The sequence below is a fragment of the Sus scrofa genome, chromosome 3 (assembly GCF_000003025.6).
Source record: "Sus scrofa isolate TJ Tabasco breed Duroc chromosome 3, Sscrofa11.1, whole genome shotgun sequence".
NCBI classification, from domain to species: domain Eukaryota; kingdom Metazoa; phylum Chordata; class Mammalia; order Artiodactyla; family Suidae; genus Sus; species Sus scrofa.
Window position 1 is genome coordinate 56,973,083 of NC_010445.4, and position 23,498 is coordinate 56,996,580.

At 45.9% G+C, this 23,498-nt stretch overlaps 1 protein-coding gene across 1 annotated transcript in view; it reads left to right on the top strand.

The window, feature by feature from the left end:
• Nucleotides 1–23,498, top strand: part of KANSL3 (KAT8 regulatory NSL complex subunit 3) — a 52,060-nt gene that overhangs the window by 13,900 nt on the left and 14,662 nt on the right. The window contains 18 exon segments of the mRNA XM_021087273.1: nt 2,077–2,167; nt 2,327–2,512; nt 10,783–10,914; nt 11,148–11,264; nt 11,513–11,614; nt 11,697–11,768; nt 12,906–12,980; nt 13,155–13,312; nt 14,934–14,997; nt 15,432–15,632; nt 15,813–15,969; nt 17,701–17,778; nt 19,164–19,355; nt 19,819–19,903; nt 20,593–20,723; nt 21,065–21,174; nt 21,588–21,810; nt 22,161–22,294. Of these exon segments, the coding sequence (XP_020942932.1) occupies nt 2,077–2,167; nt 2,327–2,512; nt 10,783–10,914; nt 11,148–11,264; nt 11,513–11,614; nt 11,697–11,768; nt 12,906–12,980; nt 13,155–13,312; nt 14,934–14,997; nt 15,432–15,632; nt 15,813–15,969; nt 17,701–17,778; nt 19,164–19,355; nt 19,819–19,903; nt 20,593–20,723; nt 21,065–21,174; nt 21,588–21,810; nt 22,161–22,294 (2,308 nt within the window).

Consider the following 23,498-nt stretch of genomic DNA (forward strand, 5'->3'; position numbering starts at 1 on the left):
AATTTGAAATTTTTATGTAGTTACATTTATCTTTTTATGGCTTCTAGGTTTTAGGTCATGTTTAGAAAGGCCTTAAACATTCTAAGATATAGACCAGGTAGATAATTTATTTATTTATTTATTTTGCTTTTTAGGGCTACACCTGAGGCATATGGAAGTTCCCAGGCTAGGGGTTCATTCCAAGCTGCATCTGCAGGCTTCTACTACAGCCACAGCTATGTGGGTTCTGAGCCACGTCTGTGACCTACACCACAGCTCATAGCAACACTGGATCCCCAACCCACTGAGCAAGGACAGGGATTGAACCTGCATCTCATGGATACTAGTTGAGTTCGTAATCTGCTGAGCCACAGCAGGAAATCCTGATAAATATTTTTTAATCACTATTTTTTTTCTAGTACTTTGGTCAGTTTATTTTTTAATATTTAACTTTTTACTCCACTGGAAGTTTGTTTTGGTGTAGAAAGTGATGTGTTGGAGTCCAGATTTCCTTTTTCCACTTGGCTGGTAGTTGTCTCGGCCCTATTTACTTGATGCCTACTGATTTGAAGTGCTGCCTTGATCTCACTCCAGGTTCTCATTTGGGTCTGGCCTACACTTAAATTTTTTTAAAGGAAATTTAATCACCAGTTTATTTTTATGACAGGGAGAGTTGGTAAACAAATACTAATTGGGCATTTTCAGTTACCTTTCTCTTAGTATCTTTGGGGTTGTTGGATCACGGTAATTAAGATTGCTAGGAGAGGGGTGGAGGGAGCTTTAGGAGTCTCCACACTGTGGCTGGGTGTGATGAGGTGGGAACAAGAGCAGTAGTACAGGTTTCTAATTGTAGGGAGTATACAGCTCATTTGCGTGGGGTGGGGGTGGATGGGAGGAGGAACAAAGCCTTCAATAAGCAAGAATTCCCGTTGTGGCGCAGTGGTTAACAAATCCGACTAGGAACCATGAGGTTGCGGGTTTGATCCCTGCCCTTGCTCAGTGGGTTAAGGATCCGGCATTGCCGTGAACTGTGGTGTAGGTTGCAGACGTGGCTTGGATCCTGAGTTGCTGTGGCTCTGGCATAGGCTGGCAGCTATAGCTCCGATTAGACCCCTAGCCTGGGAACCTCCATGTGCCGCAGGAGCAGCCCAAGAAATGGCAAAAAGACAAAAAGACAAAAAAAAAAAAAAAAAAAAAAGGCAGGTAAGTGTGTATATGCCAGGGTCATAGGCTGGGTTGCTACACCGTTAACCTTAGATGGAACACACCATTCCAAAGTCAACTCTTTTTTTTTTTTGTCTTTTTTTGCCTGTTCTAGGGCTGCTCCTGCGGCACATGGAGGTTCCCAGGCTAGGGGTCTAATCAGAGCTGTAGCCGCCAGCTCATGCCACAACCACAGCAACTCGGGATCCGAGCCGTGTCTGCAACCTACGCCACAGCTCACGGCAACGCTGGATCCTCAACCCACTGAGCAGGGCCAGGGATCGAACCCGAAACCCCATGGTTCCTAGCGGGATTTGTCAACCACTGCGCCATCATGGGAACTCCCCCAAAGTCAATTCTTTTAATAGTGTGATACACAGAAAAAATATACAAAGGAAGAAAGGTTAGTGAGGGGTGGAATATTAAGGATTGGGAGGATAGCCGCTTCATTTTTGTTCCTAAAGCTGATTTAAATGGGCCTCTTTCTCTTAGTCTGAAGTTTTAGTACACTAGGATATGCTTGCTCACCCTGTCTACCTTTTTGTGTGAAATATTCAACTTGTGAAATTCAGGTATGACTGTGCTGCAGTGCCATACTTTTGTTTACTAATGGATTTTTTTAGTCACTAGGGAATTAGTTAGCTTTGCTAGTATCAAAAGACTTCGTCTGTGACTGGTTTTGACTTGTAGTGTGTATGTTATTACAGACATGTGCTGAGGTTCACTGGCAGGATTGGGACCAGAGTCTAGGTGTTGTGCTTTAGCTTAGTAATGAGCTACTTCGAGTCACACTATTTCAGAACAAAAAACATGACGTAATCTTCTTTGTAGAGTGTACATGCATGTAGCATGTTCCCAGGGTTTGTCTTTAATTCCTCAGGGTTTCTCTTATAGGACTGGCTGGACAATGGCCCAGAACAAGCTATTCAACAAGATCCTCAAAGCCCTGCAGTCTGACCGGCTTGCCCGCTTGGCCAATGAAGGGGTAAGACTCCAGAAATCTCCAGGGTGGGCTCTTCCTAGTTCAGGCCTTCCTGGCTGACTGACTTGTTGGGTCCCCCCCACTCCCCTGACTCCCCCAACCCTAACCCCGGTTGCTAACAAGGTGGCCCTCGTGCTTTGTCACTCCACTTACACCTTTCAGGCTTGTAACGAGCCAGTGCTGCGCCGTGTTGCTGTGGACAAGTGTGCGAGGAGAGTGCGGCAGGCTCTGGCAAGTGTGAGCTGGGACACCAAGCTGGTCCAGTGGCTGCACACCACCCTGGTGGAGACCTTGAGTCTGCCCATGCTGGCGGCCTACCTGGATGCTCTGCAGACGCTGAAAGGGAAGGTGAGGCTGTGATTGGCATCTTCCCTGCCCTGCCCTGGGGTAGCCAGCCTCTGCTTTGGGTTTAGAAAGTGGGGTTGGGCAAGGTCATTGCTAGGCCAGCCTGGAGGACTGACTGAAGCCAACAGGTTTGCTATAAAAAAATAGGAGACATGACATGGAGTTCACTGGTTAAGGATCTGGTGTTGTCCCTGCCGTGGCTCTGGTTACTCCTTTGGCACAGGTTTGCTCCCTGACCCTGGAACTTAGCATACTGTGAGCATGGCCAAATGGAAAAATAGGAGACATGGTATCATTTTACATTTTCGTCCAGTGTATATGTGTTCAGATCTCCTGTCTCCTTGATGAGGTGTGGAGCTTGAAAACCAGAGAACGTGTTTAGTCTCTGCAGCCTTGCAGCCTGTGGTTTGAATCACCTCTGAGGTGAGGTGAGGAAGGAGAAGATGAAGTGTTTACCAGGGAGGAGTGCTGAGAGGGGCAGGAGGCGGAGCGGTGGAGGTCGGGGTGCAGGGGTGGGGGTGGGAGGTGTTCCAAGCAGGGGAGCACTGTGACGGAATGCCTCATCTCTTCTGATTTGGTCGAGACTTCAGTAGCAACACTTTGACTTTAATCGTTCTTTATAAAACATATCATTACGTTTCCCTGCTTTCTTACTTGGACAGTATTACACAAAGTTAAACTGTTTTTCTTCATGATTCCGTTTCTTGTAATTGCAGTTATTGCATGGGCTGTGTTCATTGTGGTGGAGTACAGGTTCTGGAGGCAGACTGCCTGGCTGATCTCACCTTGATCACTAATTAGCTGTGTAATCTTGGATTAGTGTCTCAATTTCCTCATCTCTAAAGAATGGCTAATAATAATACCTATCTAGGATTTTAGTGAAAATTAGTTAACCTAGATAGCATACTTGGCACAGAATTTGGCACATAGGAAACCCACAATAAGTGTTAATGATTTATAAGTGGTACCATCATTTTTAGAATGTTTTGCTCTGATACAAAATGGCCTCAGATAACTTGGATTAGTTCAGTTCTTGACTTTTTTTTTTTTTTTTAAGGGCCACAGGTAGGGCATATGGAAGTTCCCAGGCTAGGGGTTGAATTGGAGCTACAGCTGCTGGCTTATATCAACACAGAATCCTCAACCCACTGAGCGAGGCCAGGGTTCGAACCCACATCCTTATGGATACTAGTCAGGTTCTTAGCCCACTGAGCCACAATAGGAACTCCCTTGACTTTTTCTTTTAAGTGCTTTTTCTTCTCCTTTGCAGGAAGCTGGCCTGTTTTGTTCCTGTAATTTGCCTGGCCAGCAGCTTTCCCCAGCTGTACCCCCCACATTTCCAGACTCATTGTTTCCTACCTGTTTGTAAGTTGAAGGATGTGGAGTTTGTTTGAAAGCAAAAGAAGACTGGTTTGGTGTGAAAATAAAACAAAACTCAGGATTAGATGTGTTAATGAAATGCATGGTAGGAAATTTGACGTTAATTTATACATTGGACAAATAGTTATTTTGTGCCTACAGTATGCTGGGCTGAGCAAAACAAAAATATTCTCTGATGGAGCTTATTTTCTAGTGGAGAAAGACTAATCAAAAGATAGTCCCAGCCATCCCCCTGCACTGTTCCTTTGCAGTGGAAACCCTGGGCACGGCAGGTAAATGGTGGGCAGACGTAGGTACAGGTGTGGGGCCGAGACAAGTCCCTGGCAGAGAGGGGTGGCCTGTGAGTATTTCGTGCATTTCTTTTTTTCTTTCTTTCTTTCTTTTTTTTTTTTTTTTTTGTCTTATGTCTTTTTAGGGTCGCACCTGAGGCATATGGAGGTTCCCAGGCTAGGGGTCAAATCGGAGCTATAGCTGCTGGCCTACGCCACAGCCACAGCAACACAGATCTGAGCAGCATCGGGAGCCCACACCACAGCTCACGGCAGCGCTGGATCCCTAACCCACTGAGCGAGGCCAAGGATCGAACTGCAACTTCATGATTACTAGTCAGACTTGTTTACCACTGAGACACAACGGGAACTCCATTTCGTGCATTTCTGATGTTCTCCACAGCATTCTACCTGTGGGAAAAGTATAACACTGGTGGATATCCTCAGGAGAACTAGTGTTGGTAGTGCCCAGGGTCCGTTTGTCTGCCTTGCTTTGCCCGGCCAGTATACCTCTGAGGAAATTTCCCTTGTATAGAAGTTTACACTGCTCCCTGATGACATTAGTTACTGTCTGAATGTTCCCACGTGAATAAAGTAGTGTTCAGGTTTTTCTAGCATGATGGACCCCTGGTGGGGCTCCACAGGGGTGCACGGTGCAATATGCTCAGTCCTAGTGCAGGTTAGCTGGAATGCCAGAGGACACGCTGGTGCCTCCAGACCTTGAGGGGCTGTCCACTGGAGGCTCTGCTCCAGTGGTTCCTCTATCATTGGGCTCTTATTTTCCCATGACGGTCAGCTTCACAACAAATATTTAGATTGTTTCCCAAAACTTCTAATATACCTGCTGGATGAAAATGCAGGTGGATGGGCTCATGCTCTTGGCCCAGCTACTTTCACCATTAGATCAAGTGTAAAGAAAGTAGAGGGAATTCCCTGGTGGCTCAGCATGTTAAGGATCCAGCATTGTCACTGCTATGGTTCTACATAGCTATGGTGCAGGTCCAATCCCTGGCCTGGGAACTTTTTTGGCCATGGGCATGGCCAAAGAATAAATACATAAATAAAAATAAAAGGAGCAGGAAGGTATAGACCCTAGCCTCCTCACTGTTGAGATTGATGCAGGCCTGGAGAGGCCAGGGAAGCATGGTTTGCCCAGCTCCAAGCAGAGAAGTTGGTTATTGATTATTTCTAAATATTCTGTATTTATAGAAAGTGAGTTTCAAGGCTTTGTCGTTTCAGAAATGTACTCTGTTGCTGCCAGATAAAAGCTTTTGAAGTCTAATTCAGGTCAGATCCTCTACCTCAGTGTTGAGTGGCTCACAGTTACAGAGTTGGTTACAAGGAAATGGCCAGTATAAGGTGAAGATACTTTGCAGTTTGGCCCTAGCCTTTGTTACTAGCTTTAAGCGTTCCTCCTTCCTCACTGGAATCCTTGACTTCAGGCCATCTGTGCCAAGAATAAGCCCTGTACTTTCTTGTTTATGTTCTGTATCTCTGAAAAGCTTTTCCTTATCATCTTCTGCTGGAATTCCACAGAGTGAATCTCACTTTTCATGTTGCATTTTCAGATGAAAATTGCCTGTTTGCTTCCCTCTTCTCTGTGGGATGATTTGAATCATAGCAGTCTGAGGCTTCTCTTTCTTTACAACACTTTTCAGCTTCCCCCTTTTGTTATTTGTGTGTTTGTCTTCATTAACCATTGCAGATTAAATTCCTTTGCAGTAATACCCACTAGCCTGGTGCCTTTTAACAAAAGTGTTGCATAAACATCTGTTTCCTGAATTAAACTGAGAAAGTCTCATAGTTATAATCCCCTCATTTCTTATGCAGAAATCTTACTAGTTCTGCTCTTAATATAATTTTATTGTTATTTTTTATAGTCCCGCCCCCCCCCCTGCAGTGGGGTGTTTCCGTGCCAGGGATCAGATCCGAGCCACAGCTGCAACCTATACTGGGCTGAGGACAGAACCCACACCTCCACAGTGACCTGAGCTGCTGCATTCAGATTCTTAACCCTTTGAAACACAGTGGGAACCCTAAGTTTTGATCTTTTTAAATTAAGAGCTCAGTCCTTGCTTGTCACTGCCTGGAACAATCTGTCTGTTTATGCTGTCCTTGAACTTTTTATTTTAATTGAGGTATACTTGACATATAGCATTATATTGGTTTTAAGTATATGATATAACAATTGGATATTTATATGTATTGCAAAATGATCACCACATTAAATCTAGTCTGTCACCATATGTAGTTACAAAAATTTTTTTCTCGTGAGGAGAATTTTTAAGATTTACTTTCTTAGCAACTTTCAAATGCAGAGTACGGTATTAACTGTAGTCACCATGCTGTACGTTGCATCCCATGACTTTATTTTTTACTTTTTGATAGTTTTTATCCATTTCACCTACCTATCACCCCCTCCCTGTGGCAACCACCTGTCTGTTCTTTGTATGAGATTTTGTTTGTTTTTTGCTTTTTGCTTTTTTTTTTTTTTTAGGGCTGCACCTTCGGCATATGGAGGTTCCCAGGCTAGGGGTCTAATTGGAGTTACAGCTGCCAGCCTACACCACAGCCACAGCAAGGCGGGATCTGAGCCACATCTGCTACCTACACCACAGCTCATGGCAACGCCGGATCCTTATCCCACTGAGCAAGGCCACGGACCAAACCCACAACCTCATGGTTCCTAGTAAGATTCATTTCTGCTGTGCCACGATGGGAATTCCTGTTCGTTAGTTTTTAGATTCTACATACAAGTGATATCATATGGTATTTATCTTTCTCTGACTTACTTCACTTAGCATAATGCCCTCAAGATCCACCCATGTTTGTTGCAGATGGCAAGATTTCCTTTTTTATTCTGAATAGTAATCCATTGTGTGTATATATGCCACATTTTTTTTATCTATTTATCTATCAGTGGACACTTAGGTTGTTTCCATATCTTGGCTATGGTAAATAATGCTGCAGTGAACATAGGGGTGCACATATCTTTTTGAGTTAGTATTTTCATTTTCTTTGGATAAATACCCAGAAGTAGAATTGTTTGCTCATATGGTAGTTCTATTTTTGATTTTTTGAGGAACCTCTGTGTTGTTTTTCATAGTGGCTGCACCGGTTTACATTCTCACGAGATGTACAAGGTTTCCCTTTTCTCTACATCCTTGCTAACATTTGTTAATGCTTGTTTTTTTTCTCTTCTTTTCTTTCCTTTTCAAATGTTATGGCTGCACCTGTGGCATATGAAGTTTCTGGGCCAGGGACTGAATCTGAGCCATAGCTGTGGCAACACCAGAACCTTTAACTCCCTGCACCAGGCCCAGGATTGAACCTGCACCTTTGCAGGGGCCCAAGCCTCTGCAGTTTGATTCTTAACCCACTGCACCATGACAGGAATGCCAACACTTGATTTGTGGGTTAGAATAGCCATTCTAACAGGTGTAAGGTGATAGCTCATTGTAGTTTTGGTTTATATTTCCCTGATTAGTGATGTCGAATGTCTTTTCATGTACCTGTTGGCCATCTGTAGATCTTCTTTGGAAAAATGTTTATTCAGGTCTGTCTCCACCTCTCTTTTTTTTTGGCCATGCCTGTGGCATGTGGATGTTCCCAGGCCAGGGATCAAACCCCCGCCACTGCCATGACCTGGGCCACTACAGCGACAACACTGGATCCTTAACCCACTGAGCCACATGAGAACTCTGTGATATGCTCATTTTTTAATCAGCATATTTTATTGATGTTGAGTTGCAAGAGTTCTTTATATATTTTGGATGTTAACCCCTTATCAGATACATGATTTGTAAATATTTTCTTCCATTCACTAAGTTGCTTTTTCATTTTGTTGATGTTTCCCTTTGCTATGCAGAAGATTTTTAGTTGGTAGGCCTACTTGTTTATTTTGCTTTTGCTTCCTTTGCTTTTGGTATCAGATCCAAGAAATCATCACCAAGACTGATGTCAAAGAGCTTACTGCCTATGCTTTTTTCTAGGAATTTTATGGTTTCAGATCTTATATTCAAGTCTAATCCATTCTGAGTTAGTTTTTGTGTGTGATGTAATATTGTGGTCCAGTTTCTTTGCATATATAGCTGTCCAATTTCCCCAACATTTATTGAAAAGACTATCTGTTTCCCACATATTTCTTGGTTCCTCTGTCATAAAGTAATAGACCATCTAAGTGTGGGTTTAATTCTGGGCTCTCTATTCTGTTCCATTTATCTATATGTCTTTTTATGTTTTGGTTACTGTAACTTGTAAAAAAATAATTTGAAATCAAGAAGCATGATGCCTCCAACCTTGTCTTTTTTCTCAAGATTGCTTTGGCTATTCAGGGTCTTTTGTTGTTCCATATACATTTTGGGATTGTTCGTTCTGTTTCTATGAAAAAATGCCACTAGAATTTTGATGAGGATTGCATTAAATCTGTATAGTAGATCGTTTTGGGTGGTACGGACATTTTTATAATATTAATTCTTCTAATCTTTCAGCATGGACTAGCTTTCCATTTATTTGTATCTTATTTAGTTTCTTTCATTAATGTCTAATGGTTTATAGTGTACAGGTCTTTCACTGCTTTGGTTAAATTCATTCCTAGGTATTTTATTCTTTTTGATGAAATTGTTGACAAGAATGTTTTCTTACGTTCTTTTTCTATTATTGTGTAGAAATGACATTTTTACGTCTTCCTTTCTGTTTTTGTTTGTTTTTTGTTTTTACTTCTTCCTTTCTAATTTGGATGCCTTTTACTTTTTTTTTTTTTTTTTTGTCTGACTGCTCCAGCTAGGGCTTCCAGTATTCTGTTGAATAAAATTGGTGAGAGTGGGCATCCTTGTCTTGTTCCTGATCTTAAAGAAAAAGCTTTCAATTTTTCACTGCAGAGTATGATGTTAGCTATGGACTGAATTTTTACAACCTGCATCACCATAGTACTTTTTATTCTCCAGTTTCTCAAAAAAATTTTATTTTTATTATTCTTTGAAAACTACCTCTAACATTTAAAAATCTTTCCTTTCCTCTAGGTCATTTCGGCCTTTTGTGGGTAGTGTGGGATTCACACAGGTATTTTTTTCTCAGTGTAAGCATCACTGTGACTGAAACCTATATTTACACATCTGTGAGGTCACATTTTTGGTGAATTGTAATAGTGTAATATGGAACCACAGATACGGAGGGCCAACTGTAAAGTTATTCATGGATTTCAGCTGCATGGGGGCCCAACCCCGTGTTCAGGGTCAACTGTATATTCACTATAGTAGGATGCATTATTTGGAGGCACTGCAGTGCTCTAGAAGATAATGCGGAGTTGTTTTTTGTTTTTTGTTTTTTTAATTTGTAAAACCAGCTGATGTACACTGAAGAAATTTAGAAAATATAGAAGTCTAACAAAGGAAAAATTACTCATATTTCCATAAAGATCATTATTAAATATAGGCATATGGTATTTTCCTGAGTAGAGTTTGTTTGTTTTTGGCTACGCACGTGGCATATGGAAGTTCCCCAGGCCAGGGATAGAATCCAAGCCACTGCTGCAGCCTACACTATAGCTGCGGCAACACTGGATCCTTAACCCAGCTGTGCCAGGCCCGAGCCACTGCAGACACAATGCTAGATCCTTATAACCTGCTGCATCACAGAAGGAACTCCAAATAGAGATAATTTTTATATTTTCTCCTTTACCTTTAACATTTCAGCAAATTCTTTCTGTTATTACAAATTATTTTAAATTAATCCATAATAACTAATTATGTAGATAATTTGCTTAACTACTTTTTTAGGTATGCCTTTATTTTGTTTCCTCGTTTTGATTATTATTGAATGAGTTTTTCTTTTGCACACTTCCACCCTTGTGTGTGTGTTTCTTCCTTCCTTTATTTAGTTATGTATTTTTCTTTTTATGGCTGCATCTACAGCATATGGACGTTCTAGAGCCAGGGGTCGAATTGGAGCTGCTGCTGAGGTCTGTGCCACAGCCATGGCAACAATGGCTCTGAGCTCCATCTGTGACCTGTGCCACAGCTTGTGGCAATGCTGGATCCTTAACTCACTGAGCAAGGCCAGGGATTGAACCCTTATCCTCACAGATGCTACGTCAGGTAATTAACCCACTGAGAGACAGTGGGAACCCCGTATTTCTTTTTTTTTGCTTTTTTCTTTTTAGGGCCGCACCTGCACCATATGGAAGTTCCTGAGCCAGGGTTGAATTGGACCTGCGGTTGCCTGCCTACACCACAGCCACAGCAATGCCATATCCTTAACCCACTGAGTGAAGCCGGGAATTGAACCTGCATCCTCACAGATATTATGTCAGGTTCTTAGCCCATTGAGCCGTAACGGGAACTGTGTGTGTGTGTGTGTATTTCTAATGTAGTTTGTTAGGAGACAAATAGGAATAAATTTAGGTCTCTTGATGTGCATCACCAGATTGGTTTCCAAAAGATTGTATCTATTTACTTTTAATGATAGGAGGCATATTTTTCAGGCATCTACTTATTAATATTTTTTTTCTCATGAGGAAGTTTAAGAAGCTTAGTTGAAGTCCCTGGCTGCTAGTGGGGCTATGTCCTCCTGCCTGATGCTGTGGTCTCCTGCTTTGGACTTCATTTTGCTCCCCTTTGCTTCTAGATCCCTACCTTGATAGACCGGATGCTTGTGTCATCCAACACAAAGACAGGGGCTGCAGGAGCTGAAGCCTTGTCCCTTTTGCTGAAGAGGCCCTGGGACCCTGCCGTGGGAGTGCTTTCTCATAACAAACCAGTAAGTTGGACTTAACCATGGCCCATGAAGTTTTTTTGAGAACTCTGTATTAGAACCTTGGCAAGAGGATAATAAATGGCTTATTTAACTTCTTTCATTAAATAACTGACCACATGTAGTACTTAACATAGTTTTATAAGCAGATCGGCATTGGTTGGGATGAGAAAGGTATTGGGGCTTTGTGGAGGACCACCTCTTACTTACTGGCTCTCTGGTGGGTTCTTTCTCTCTAGAGCAAGCTCCCTGGCTCTCCTCTCATCCTTATTGCCTCCTCTGGGCCCTCTAGTTCCGTGTTCCCCACCTCCCGCCGCCACCGCTTCTGGCAGTCTCAGCTGTCCTGCTTAGGCAAGGTATGTGTGGGGGCCAGAGGAACTCCCTCCTGGTGGTGGGGGGGATTATGGTCTTGGAGGATTGAGCAGACAAAAAGGAGAAGGGGGTTGAAATGGATGCACTTGATGTGGAGCATCCCCCAGCTCTCTCTTTGTTTGGAGTCCAAATGGTGCTTATCCAAGGTGAAGGGATATAGGGTGGCTCAGCAGACTTGAGGAAAGATTTGAACTTCACTCTGCTGTCACGGCCGCCCCTTTCTTCCCTTTAGGTCATCCCTGTGGCCACCCATCTGCTGAACAATGGTAGTGGGGTAGGAGTTCTGCAGTGTCTGGAGCACATGATTGGGGCAGTGAGAAGCAAAGTGCTGGAGGTGAGAATGTTCTTATTTCAGTCCATGTTCTGCACCAGTGTGTGGCCTCCTGACTTACTGTCTTCTTTCTCTTCCCACAAAGATTCACAGCCATTTTCCCCACAAACCTATTATCTTGATTGGCTGGAACACAGGAGCTTTGGTGGCCTGTCACGTAAGTAATCCCTTTCTTATTTGGAGATTGTCCTGGAGACTGCTGCTACTACTGCGAGCTGCACTTAAGTCCTATTTTACATTCCAGGCACCGTGCTAGATGCTTCACCTACATACTTGTCTTTCACACTGTAGGAGACAAACTTTGGAAAATTTTAAGCAGAAACTTAAAGGAAGGATAGAGTAGTATAATAAGCCCTTGGGCCACTCGCCCAGCTTTACCAGTGATAGGCTCATGACCAGGCTTTTTTCATCTTACTTCTGCCCACTTTCACTCTTCTCCACTTACTTCGAAGAACATCACAAATATCATCATTTTGTTTATTTTTTGTATTTTAGCATGTATCAGAAAAAATTCTTTCCTTTTCCCCCCTAAACATAAGTACTATTCTCCCACCTTAACAAAACAATAATTTTAGACAGCAAAAATTTTAATAGTTTTGGAATTTAATGTTGTGTTCATGTTCTGTCCCTTTCTAAGACATCAAGGAACCTTTATTATTTTACAAAAATTTGGGTGTATATGAGTTTGCATGACTAATTAGTATATATTAGTGACCCTGCCATGTCCAAAGCCCCAGTTCTCAAGTGGATCAATAAACGAGGTCTATGCTGTGTCACCTGGGGTAGTCAAGTGTGACGTCTAGGGATGTGGGAGGAAGAAGGCTATCTCGTGGTACTCCCTGGTCCCAAGGATGGCAGTACTCAGTCAGCGACTGTGCTGAGAGATTTGGGGTATGTGGGAGCTATTTATTAAGTTCAGAAGGGAGAGATTTTCTTCAGTTAAGGGAAAAGAGCAGCGTTTGTGTTCTGATTGCATTTGCTGTTAGTGGAGGAAAAAGTGGGGGGAACTCCAGCCTAACACATTGACAGGGTAGAAGTGTTAGATCTGCCATCCTCTGGTTCAGCCCTCTGCTGGGGTCCATGAAGGCTGCACTTCTCTAGGTGGTGGCTGCTGGTGGAATAGCACATCTTGTGTTCTGTGCTATTGCTGCTGCTGCTGTGGCTGGTACACCTAGGGCTTACAATGGGGAGGAGGGTGGGACTGGATGGTAGGTCTGGACCACCCCTAGATTCTGGGTAGTGTGCAGCTGCAGTGAATTCAGTTGACTTGGAGACAAACTGCCATTATTTCCAGGTGTCGGTGATGGACTATGTCACTGCAGTTGTCTGCCTTGGGTTTCCTCTGCTCACCGTGGATGGCCCCAGAGGGGTAAGCACAGGGGCAGCTGGTGGCTGGGTCACGGGGAGCTGAGAGGAAGGGAGCGCATGCCTCATCCAGGCTGGTGTCTGACTGCAGTTGCTTAGCTGACTCTCCTGAGTGGACTTGCTAGGGCAATGCTCAGTGAATTTGAGCTGGCTGATTGTAAACCCAGGTCTGTTTTAGGATGTGGATGATCCACTCTTGGATATGAAGACTCCAGTCCTCTTTGTGATTGGTCAGAATTCCCTGCAGTGTCACCCTGAAGCCATGGAGGACTTCCGGGAGAAGATTCGGGCTGAGAACAGCTTAGTGGTTGTTGGGGGAGCTGATGATAATCTCAGGTAGGTTGTTCCCCCCAGAGCTGCAAGAGAGCCATGTTGGTGAGATGCCTGTAAGGTGCTGATGTAATGATAGCTAGCCTGGTTCAGAGAAAGGGGGGGTGTTAAAAAACTTCTTTTTCTTTTTTGTCTTTTTAGGGCTGCACCCATGGCAAATGGAAGTTCCCAGGCTAGGGGTCGAATCGGAGCTGTAGCTGCCAGCCTACACCACAGCCACACCAACACCAGATCCGAGCTGCGTATGTGACCTACACCACAGCTCACAGCAATGCCAGATCCTTAACCCACCAAGCGAGGCCAGGGATCAAACCTGCATCCTCATGGTTACTAGTCAAGTTCATTACCACTGAGCTACAACGGGAACTCCCTAAAAAACTTTTTAAAAAATGTTAAACTAATCCAGATTTATAAGAAGTTGCAAAAGTATACAAAATATTTCCTGTATTGTTCACCCAGATTTCTCAAATACTAACATCTTATATAACCAAAGTGTAATCATCAAAATCAGGATATTAGAGTTCCTGTTGTGGCTTAGCAGTAACCAACTGTACTAGCATCCATGAAGATGTGAGTTCTATCCCTGGTCTGCTCAGTGGGCTAAGGATCTGGCATTGCTGTGGCTGTGGTGTAGGCCAGCCAGCTACAGCTCCGATTCAACCCCTAGCCTGGGAAATTCCATATACCATGGGTGTGGCCATAAAAAGACCAAAAAAAAAAAACCAAAAAAAACCAGGAGATTAACATGGATGTGATACTGTTATCTGGTGTGCAGACTCAGATTTCATCAGTTGTCTCACCAGTGTCCTTTTCTGGTCTGGGATCAAATCCAGGATCACACATTGTATCCTTTACGGGGCCTCTTTTTTTTATATATGCAGTCTGAGATATTAAATTCATTTGTGTGCTTTAACTGGAGGGCTTAAAGCAATTGCCTCTTTCCATCTGTCTTGTCGCATTTCTTACCCAGAGAGGTCCTTCTGGCCTTTGTTGTTTGACACCTTCGCATGGACCTAAAATCTACTCCTTAGATGCTCTAGCCAGTGTCTTCGTAAATACATTGTCTTCTTGTTAATTCAGACATTTTTAGCTATAGGAGAATAGATTGTGTGTGCTAGTTGTGGTGAGGGAGTGGGAGAGACAGAAATACTTTCGTGAGATTTCCATTGTGAGGCATGTTTGCGTGGTGCCAGGAGCATTGGATTGAAAATGGGAGACCTTCATGTAGTCTTGGCTCCTTTGTTAAGAAGCTGGGGTAGTTTACTTAACTTCTGTGAATCTGCATCCTTGTCTGTAAAATGAGCATGTTCTACAGGGTCAGAGGCCAGCAACCAGTAAATTGGGGTCTCAGAATTTGGAGGCTTAGGATGTTTTTCTTCACTCTGTCACTTGGTGCCCTGTTTCTCACTCTGCCGAGACCCCCAGTCAGAAGCCACAGGGGTTAAGGGTGGCTTTCAGAAAGGAGAGAATGAGGCCAACTATGGCTTTGAGGCCTGCCCAATGGCTAACATAGTCTTCCTTCTCGGGCCTAAAAAGTAACCAACATAGAAGAGAAATTCATTCTTATTTCCACGTGATGCCATGGAATGTTTAGAAAGCAGACATTTCCCTTTTTTTTGTCTCTTAGAATAAGCAAAGCAAAGAAGAAATCAGAAGGCTTGACTCAGAGCATGGTGGACCGATGTATTCAGGTACATAGTTGCTTTAGGTGGTTTCCTCAGCGAGGCTTCCTTTCTGTTACCTTTTTGGCTTTGTCTTGTTGGCAGCAGCTTCCTGACTCTAAGGGGGATGTGTGTCCATCGGGGCCTCTGGGAGGCCCAAATCATAACAAAGAAGGGGGGAAAGAAACAGGGGAGAGGGAGGGTAATGCTCTAAGATGTGAGAAAAGTCTGAGGGGTTTACTGGAGGAGGGGTAAAGCAGGAGCACCCTGAGTACCACCTTGGGCGCAGGGCACAGGCTCCTGCTGGTCTTTGGCTGAGGCTGGGGTTGGTGCCAGGCTTTGTGTACAGGAGGGTCCAGCACAGCTGAAGTCAAAGCCAAGGTGAATTAGTTTTTGTAGGCATTCTCGGGGAGGTTCCCGTTCTCCAGACAAGGACTCAGAGGCCTTGGCACCTTGTACCCTAGGATGAGATCGTGGACTTCCTGACTGGAGTGCTCACTCGCACCGAGGGGCATGTGGGCTCTGAGCCTCGGGATCAGGATGCTGAGAAAAAGAAGAAGCCCCGGGATATGGCCCGCAGAGACCTGGCCTTTGAAGTCCCCGAGCGGGGCAGTCGACCTGCATCACCGGCTGCCAAGCTGCCCGCCTCACCCTCGGGCTCGGAGGTAATGCAGGGAATCAGGACTGCCGAGATGGTTCCTTGGCTTCCTGGGGGCTGCCTGTTGGCCTTGCCAGGCCTGTGAGTTCCTACGAGGGGAATTCCTGACGAATTCTAGGGGGACTTGATAATTGACAGTCAACCCAAACGACCTTGGCTTGGCCCTTGTCCTTCTTAACCTACTCAGGATCTCTCCAGTGTGTCCAGCAGCCCCACCTCCAGTCCCAAGACCAAAGTGACCACGGTGGCCTCTGCTCAGAAGTCCAGTCAGATTGGAAGCACGCAGCTGCTGAAGAGACATGTACAGCGGACGGAAGCTATGCTGACCCACAAACAAGCCCAAGGTATATCCTTCTGGCCCAGGGGCCTCTCTTGGCTTCTGTCTTGTCTGGTTGATGTCATGGGCGGTTGGAAAGTATTGGCACCTACAGCTTTTTCCAGGGGCATGTGAGAGGCACCCTTTCCCACATTCTGTCCAGGCAAAATTAGGTTGAAATAAATACCAAGTGCTGTTTTCAGGGGTAAAATTATCACAAAAGGTCTATGCATTAGTGTGGCTGTGTAGTTCTACTAATGATAGCTTTGTCTTGGGGTTTGGAAAAGGAAGTTAGGCATTATGAGCTGACTCTATGTATATTGGCCTCAAATTTTTTTCTGACTCCCAGTTGGAATATCATCTCTTTGGGCCCTATCCAGTGACTCCTGCATCAGAGAAGAGAGCTGTCTGGGTCCCACAGACGGGGTGATTGGCTGTGTTCAGTAGGTTCTAGGCAACTCCACTGGCATTGTGTCCTTCATTTGTTTTGCTCTTCAAGAGTTAAGATCCTGGTGTTCCTGTCATGGCTCAGTGGTAACAAATATGACTAGTATCCATGAGAATGTGGGTTCAATCCCTGGCCCCAATCATTGGGTCAGAGGATCCGGCCTTGCCATGAACTGTGGTGTAAGTCGCAGACGCAGCTCAGATCCCATGTTGCTCTGGTGTAGGCCGATTTGACCCCTAGCCTGGGAACTTCCATGTGCTACAGGTGCGGCCCTAAAAAGCCAAAAAAAAAAAAAGAGGGAAAGAGTTAAGATCCCCATGCTGCGACGTCCAATGAAGTTTTTCAGGAGTCTCTGCAGAGAGGTTTTACATTAGATTGGGAAATCTTTGTTTGGTTGAATTAGAGTTTGCAGAACAGTGAGTGCGATATAAGAAGCTGTGGAAAAGAAGCCTTCAGTAGCCATGGCTTTATCCCTGACCCCACTTGATCTGGTTGGAAGGCCCCAAGGTGGGGACTCTTGGGCACTGGTGTTTGGTGGTGTATCCAGGAGGTTCTCAGGTGCCTAGGAAGAGCCGGCTGTCAAGTAGCGAGACATGGAGCTGACTGGAGGCCTGTCTGCTCTCTTCCCCTTTGTGTTTTTGTTTCTTTTAGTGGAGCCAAAGGGTCAGGACTTAGCCCCAGGGTGGGGGCTAACAAGGAGCAGAAGTGTGAGTGGATTGGTGAAGACAGAAAAAAGGCCAGCCTCCTGGGGTCCACGTGGCTACTCTGTGACCCGCATCTTCATAAGTGGCGGGCAGAGCCAGTTTCCCAGTGGGCGGTGTCCCTTTAGGCTTTTGATGAAGAGAGAGCCAGCAGTTTGCTGTGCTTCTAGAGGCACTAGCTAGTTGAGAATGTAAGGAGTTCTAGAAAGCGGACTGGCGAGTTGGGTTGGAAGTGGGACCCAGAGTATCATGGAGGAGAGCCGCTGGCAGCAGCTTGGCTTCTGCAGAGCTCACGGGCTGGAGGGGTAACAACAGCCAACACTCACGGGCCCTTGCTGTGTGCCTTGCTCTCTCCTTGGCACTTGACTTGCTGATGCTGCTCATAGAATCTGGTTCCTGGCCCCACCAGGCAGGTACATTCATTATTTTCAGTTGATGGGTGATTTCATGGAGCTACTAAGTGGCCGAGTCAGATTTCAAACCCTGCAGTAATTCCTGAAAAAGCCCCTGTTGACCATTTTCCAGACATTTTCATATCTCTCTTACTCCCTCTCTTTTTTTCCTTTCTCTGGCTGGCTATGATTCTGTAATTCTTTCTGATTCATTCCAGCTCAGTTTGCTGCTTTTCTGAAACAAAATATGCTGGTGAGGAAAGCTCTTCCTCCCGGCACCTCCTCCTGTCTCTTTGGTGAGTATTGCTCTTCCTCTCACCATTTCACCCTCTGTTCTCTGCTTCTCTCCCCTTCTCCCTCTTATTTCTTCCCCACCCCTGCTTCTCATTTGTCTCAGTTTGGTTTCTTCCTGATCTTTTCTCTCTGCATTTTCCTGTATTCTGATTTTTTCCTTTGCAGATCCTTTTGCTCACTCCATACATAGTCTTGCCTTCCCCCTTTCCTTTCTGTTTGCCTCTCACGCTGTTCTTCTTTTATCTCTTACTGTAGTTTTTGGCTTTTGGTTCTTTCTCTTGAGTGTGCCCATGGTCCATTGCCTGTGAGCCTGAATTTCCCTGTGTTTTTCTCCTGCTTCCATCCTGGCCTCTGAAAGCACTTATCAGCATAAAACCTGTAACTCCCTTCCCCTTTACCCTCCTTCCTGTTCTGATTTTAGTCAAGGCATTTATGCCCTAAGCCGTCTTTTCAGCTGGTTGTGGCCTGACTTTGGTTTGGGGTAGCTCCCTGTGGCCCCATGCCAGCCCTCCCTTCCATTTCCCATGTGACTCTTGCCTTCCTCTCCACCCCAGCCCTGATGCTAAGAAGGACTGGGGTGGGCTGCTTCTTAAAGAAGAAGAGCTTTCTGAGGAAACCTGAAGGATAACTAAGAGTCTAGGAGGGCCTGGCTGTATGTTGGATGCATTTGCTTGATTGAGTGGAGGGGAAGCCTATGTCTGGACAGATGGCCTTTCGCTGTACTAGTACAAATGACTGGGGACCAGGTTGTGACATGGCCACTGTTTCCTGTTACTTCTGGGCAGGCTGTAAACTTGTCTTGGCTGAGATGCTCCTTTGCCTAGTAGTTACCCCAAACCAGCCTTAAGTCCTAGTGATAGCCTTTCTCATTATCTCCATTCTGTGAGCCCACCCTCAACCTTGGGCTCCTAGGGCAGGGTGGGACTCAACTTTGTGGAATTCTCTCTTTTAGGGAGGACTGGGGAGCCTGCTCCTCTATTGCTTCTTCACAAGATGTTTACTATTCTCCAGATGTGTGATGTGGGGAAGGCATGAGAATTGTCACATTCTTTGAGGCTAGAAAGCCCTATTTAGGTCCTCTCTGGTGAGCCTTCTGTTTTTTGATTGACCTTTACCAGGCAAGGTCAGGATGTCGTCTCCTTTCTTTTTGTTCCCACCAACTCAGAGGCGCCTTCCCTCCGACTCCAGGACAGGGTGAAGGATGGGGGCAGAGACATGTGAGAGGCCAGGGTGGACTTGTACCACAGGGGTCCAGAGCCTCAGTGCTCCCCTTGCATGTGTTGGGATGGTTCTGTGTTCCCACACAGCCATGCCCATGCTGGTCCTGTTGGTATATTTCGGGCTTTTTTTGGATAGTGGAGAACTTCACCGCAGCTCCATTTCTTAGTTCCTATTTCATCAGAACAAACCGAGGAATCCGAGAAAGAAGATCTCAGGGTCCAGCTGAAGCGGCATCATCCCTCCAGCCCTCTTCCTGGCAGTAAGACCTCCAAGCGACCGAAGATCAAGGTGTCCCTTATCTCCCAAGGGGACACAGCTGGAGGGCCTTGTACTCCTTCCTCAGGAGGAGCTTCAGAAGGTGAGGCTCTCATGCTTATTTAAATAAACACTGACTGCATTCCTCCCACCGGCCCTGCCCAGGCACATAGCATTGCCTTCTTGGTGGCTGCTGGCTCAGTGGCTCAGCTTCTCCTTCGGTGCAGGAGGTACCTGGAGCAAAGACAGCAGAAGGTTGCACAAGGGGAGACAGTGGGCAGCAGCCTGATCTGAACTAGGATCAGGGAGGCAGGACGGTCAGAGGAAGCTGTGGGGTCATTGAAAATATCATACGTTTTGTTCTTTTTTTGGGTTTCAATTAAAGATAATAAATATTCCATAAAGTTTAGAAGGAAACAGTAGCCCTAACTCTCCTTACTGTAATGTAGCTATCCTTCACTTTTCATCTTGCAGTCTCTTCCATAATATGTTGCATTTAGCCTGGGCCCTGAAAGGTCAGGGTACAGTGGGACTGACCAGTGGCCTTAGAGTTTTTTGTTTCACAGCCACAGGAGGGAAGCCCATCACCATGACACTGGGGCAAGCTTCTGCAGGGGCCAAGGAGCTCACAGGGCTTCTCACCACAACCAAGTGAGTGTTTTCTGGTCTCTTTTGTTTGTTAGTTTGTTTGTTTCTTTTTGTGTGTGTGTGTGTGTGTGTGTGTGTTTGTCTTTTTCAGGGCCGCACCCACGGTATATGGAGGTTCCCAGGCTAGGGGTCTAACTGGAGCTACAGCTGCCAGCCTATACCAGAGCCACAGCAACACCAGATCCAGCCCATGCCTGCGACCTACACCACAGCTCATGGCAACGCCAGATCCTTAACCCACTGAGCGAGGCCAGGGATTGAACCCACAACCAAATGATTCCTAGTCGGATTCGTCTCCACTGCGCCATGGCAGGAGCTCCTGTTCCCTTCTTTCTTTTCACCTTTTCTTTGGTCCATTTAGTGCTTTGGTAAGATGGTGGATTCTGGGTTCTGTCTGTTTTGTTTATGTGACTTCTTTCTGAACGGGGTGTCTGGGTCAACTCAGAGTTTATTTTTACTTTGAGTTTACAAAGCATCCTGTAGCTTTTGCCTCAAGGCCTGTGTTTTTCCCTTAGGCTTGACCTTTAGAAGGACTAGAGGCTGGATTCAGGAGGTGGGGCGAATAATCAAAAGTTCTGGCTTTGTGTCCACTGCTGAAAGCCCTTGCTGGGCTTCACTCTGTATCCTCCTTGTGTGTCCGGGTCTGCTCCCCTCTGACCTTTAGATAATGGTGCTCTTGTCTTTGTCTCCAGGTCAAGTGCTTCTGAAGGGGGAGTCCCAGCCAGCCCAGCGTCCTCAGTGGTTTCCAGCAGCACTGCGCCCAGTGCCTTGCATGCACTCCAGAGCCGCCTTGTGGCCACCTCTCCTGGCAGCTCCCTCCCAGGTAACTTGGCTCCCAGCGAAGTCTGTGGGCTGCAGCTGGAGGGTGGTCCTGGGAAAGCATCCTTCGAGCTGGAGCTGGAGGATGCTCCTTGGTTTTCCTAAAATGGTCCAAATTTAACAGGCGATTTGGAGCAGGTTGGGATGTGCAGAGGGAATGCGAGGCAGTGTCAGGCATAATACCTTTCCTCATGTGGGCGTCTGGTGTGCATCTTTCTGAGAGCACTGGGAATGTCCGAGGGGAAGAGCGTCAGTGTTGGAGTTGGTTGTCAAGGGTGGATGGGTACAGCTGCTCGTGGGATAAGTGACTGAGCCTGTGCTGATGTCTGCTGCATCCTCTCCTAGGGGCCACATCAGCCAGCAGCCTCCTCCAAGGCCTCAGCTTCAGCTTGCAGGATATCAGCAGCAAGACCTCTGGTCTCCCAGCAAACCCCTCCCCAGGGCCAGTCCCACAGGTGCACATCTGCTTTCCTCTGGGCTGGGCAGGTGTGGGAGGAGGTTTCCTCAGCTTAGCTGATTTTGGCAGGGATGCTGGGTCTGCAGTCTGGGTCAAGGAAAAATAGCCTTCTGACTTCACAACTGGGAACTACCGAAGGTGAAGGCTCCACCACTTACTAAGTGACTCTGAGCAGATTTCCTAATCTCTCTGTTATCTTTGTTTTCTTGTTTGTAAAATGAGGATGCTAGAAGCTCCCTCACAGGGTTGTCTTGAGGATTAACTAGGATCATGTATGGAGAATGCCTGGCAGAGTACCTTGCATGTGGTAGGCACACAGTACCTGGTAGCCTTTAACACCCTGGGCCCTCCGCACTCGACCGTTGCTGTTGGGCAGCAGCTTCTGATCACCTGGGCTTGTGTGTCCCACAGGCCACCAGTGTGAAGTTGCCCACCCCCATGCAGAGCCTGGGTGCCATCACCACGGGCACCAGCACCATTGTCCGTACCATTCCTGTGGCCACCACTCTCTCCTCCTTGGGTGCCACTCCTGGTGGGAAGCCCACAGCCATCCACCAGCTGCTGACTAATGGGGGCCTCGCTAAGTTGGCAAGCAGCCTCCCTGGCCTGGCTCAGATCTCTAACCAAGCAACAGGTGAGTCTCTCATGAGAACTGTGGGGACTCCCGGATATGGGATCTTCCTCCAAGACCTTCCTCTTTCACATGGGCAAGGTGTGATGTAGAACCCAGCCCCACAGGGTCTTGTCCTTGACCCTCATGGACCTGTGGGTCCCTCCCCTAGAGAGGTTAAGACAACACAGGCTGTTCTTGTTGCCTGACTGATTGGCAGCACATAGATGACCTAGCTGGGGAGGAGGCTGAGGCGGGAGGCTGAGGGGGGTGTGTCACATGGGAAAGATACTCTCCAGGAAAGGAAAGTGGAGGCTGGGACCAAAAAAACCTACTACTCTCTCTCTCTCTCTCTCTCTCTCCCTCTCTCTCAGGCTTGAAGGTCCCCACCACGATTACTCTGACACTCCGTGGCCAACCTAGCCGAATCACCACGCTGAGCCCCATGGGCTCAGGAGCAGCCCCATCAGAGGAGCCCATTTCCCAGGTGCTGCCCTCCAGCTCACAGGTGAGTCTGCCTGGGAAGCCCGAGGACACAGGCTTCGATACTGGGAAGCGTGGGGCCGGCTGACTGACTGATGGGCAGACCAGGTGCATAGCCACGTTCGAGTTTGTAGCTTTGTGACTTGAGCAAGTCATGGACCTCTTTGAGTCTCCTTTTCTGAGCCACTCCCTGGATTGTTTTGAGCATTAAATATGGAAATGTGTTGGAGTGTGTAGCAGTACCTGTGTCACGTTTCTGTTTTTTCCCCCTCCCTGTCCCTTTCCCCTCCCATTCTCAGTTTATCTCTGAGAGGTCGGGTAGAGGCTAGTTGACTAATACTCTTTCTTTGACCAGCAACTTTCCAGCATTGTGCCCATTCCAGATCTTGGCATTCATTGCTGTCTTTTCAGGCCACAATTAGGTTTTTTTTTTTTTTTCCCACTGTACAGCAAGGGGGTCAGGTTATCCTTAGATGTATACATTGCAATTACAGTTTTTTCCCCCACCCTTTCTTCTGTTGCAACATGAGTATCTAGACAAAGTTCTCAATGCTATTCAGCAGGCACAATTAGGTTTTTGTAGCTCTTTCCTAGGAAGTCACCATCAATTTCTCTTAGCTGGTCTGATTTCCATTATGACCTTTTCAAGTAAAATGTTTCTAATCTTAAATGGTGATCTAAGAGCCACCCAAAGATCAGAAGTAAAAGAAAAAAATAGTTTGAGTTCAGTAGTGAGTGTGCTTTCCTTCAGCGTCCACTTTTCAGCTAAGGTCTCCTGTGCAGGAGCGTGGTGTGTGCAGGCTGCTGTGCCTGAGGGCTGAGCCCTGGCCCCTCATTCCCATCACACCTGCCCTGCCAGGGACCTGGACATCTGCCCCTTCCCCCCTGGCTCTCCCTCTGCTGGGGAAACTGCACAGAGGTTGTTACCTGGCGTTCATGGCATCATAGCTACCCCTTCTTACTCTTTTTCAGAAAGGTGGGGGTGTGTCTATTTTAGTCACTATTTTTTTAATTACAAAAGTAATTATACTTGTTTTAAATAATGTAAACCTTACAGAAATAATGTAACTTAGAAAGTGAAAGTTTCCCATGATATCACTCAGAGATGATATCTTGCTGGTAGCTTAATATATATTTTTCTAGCTGGTAGCTTAATATGCATTTTTCTAGATTTTTCTTTCTATACAAAATATATTACATTTGACAAAAACTAGATCACAAAATAGGGA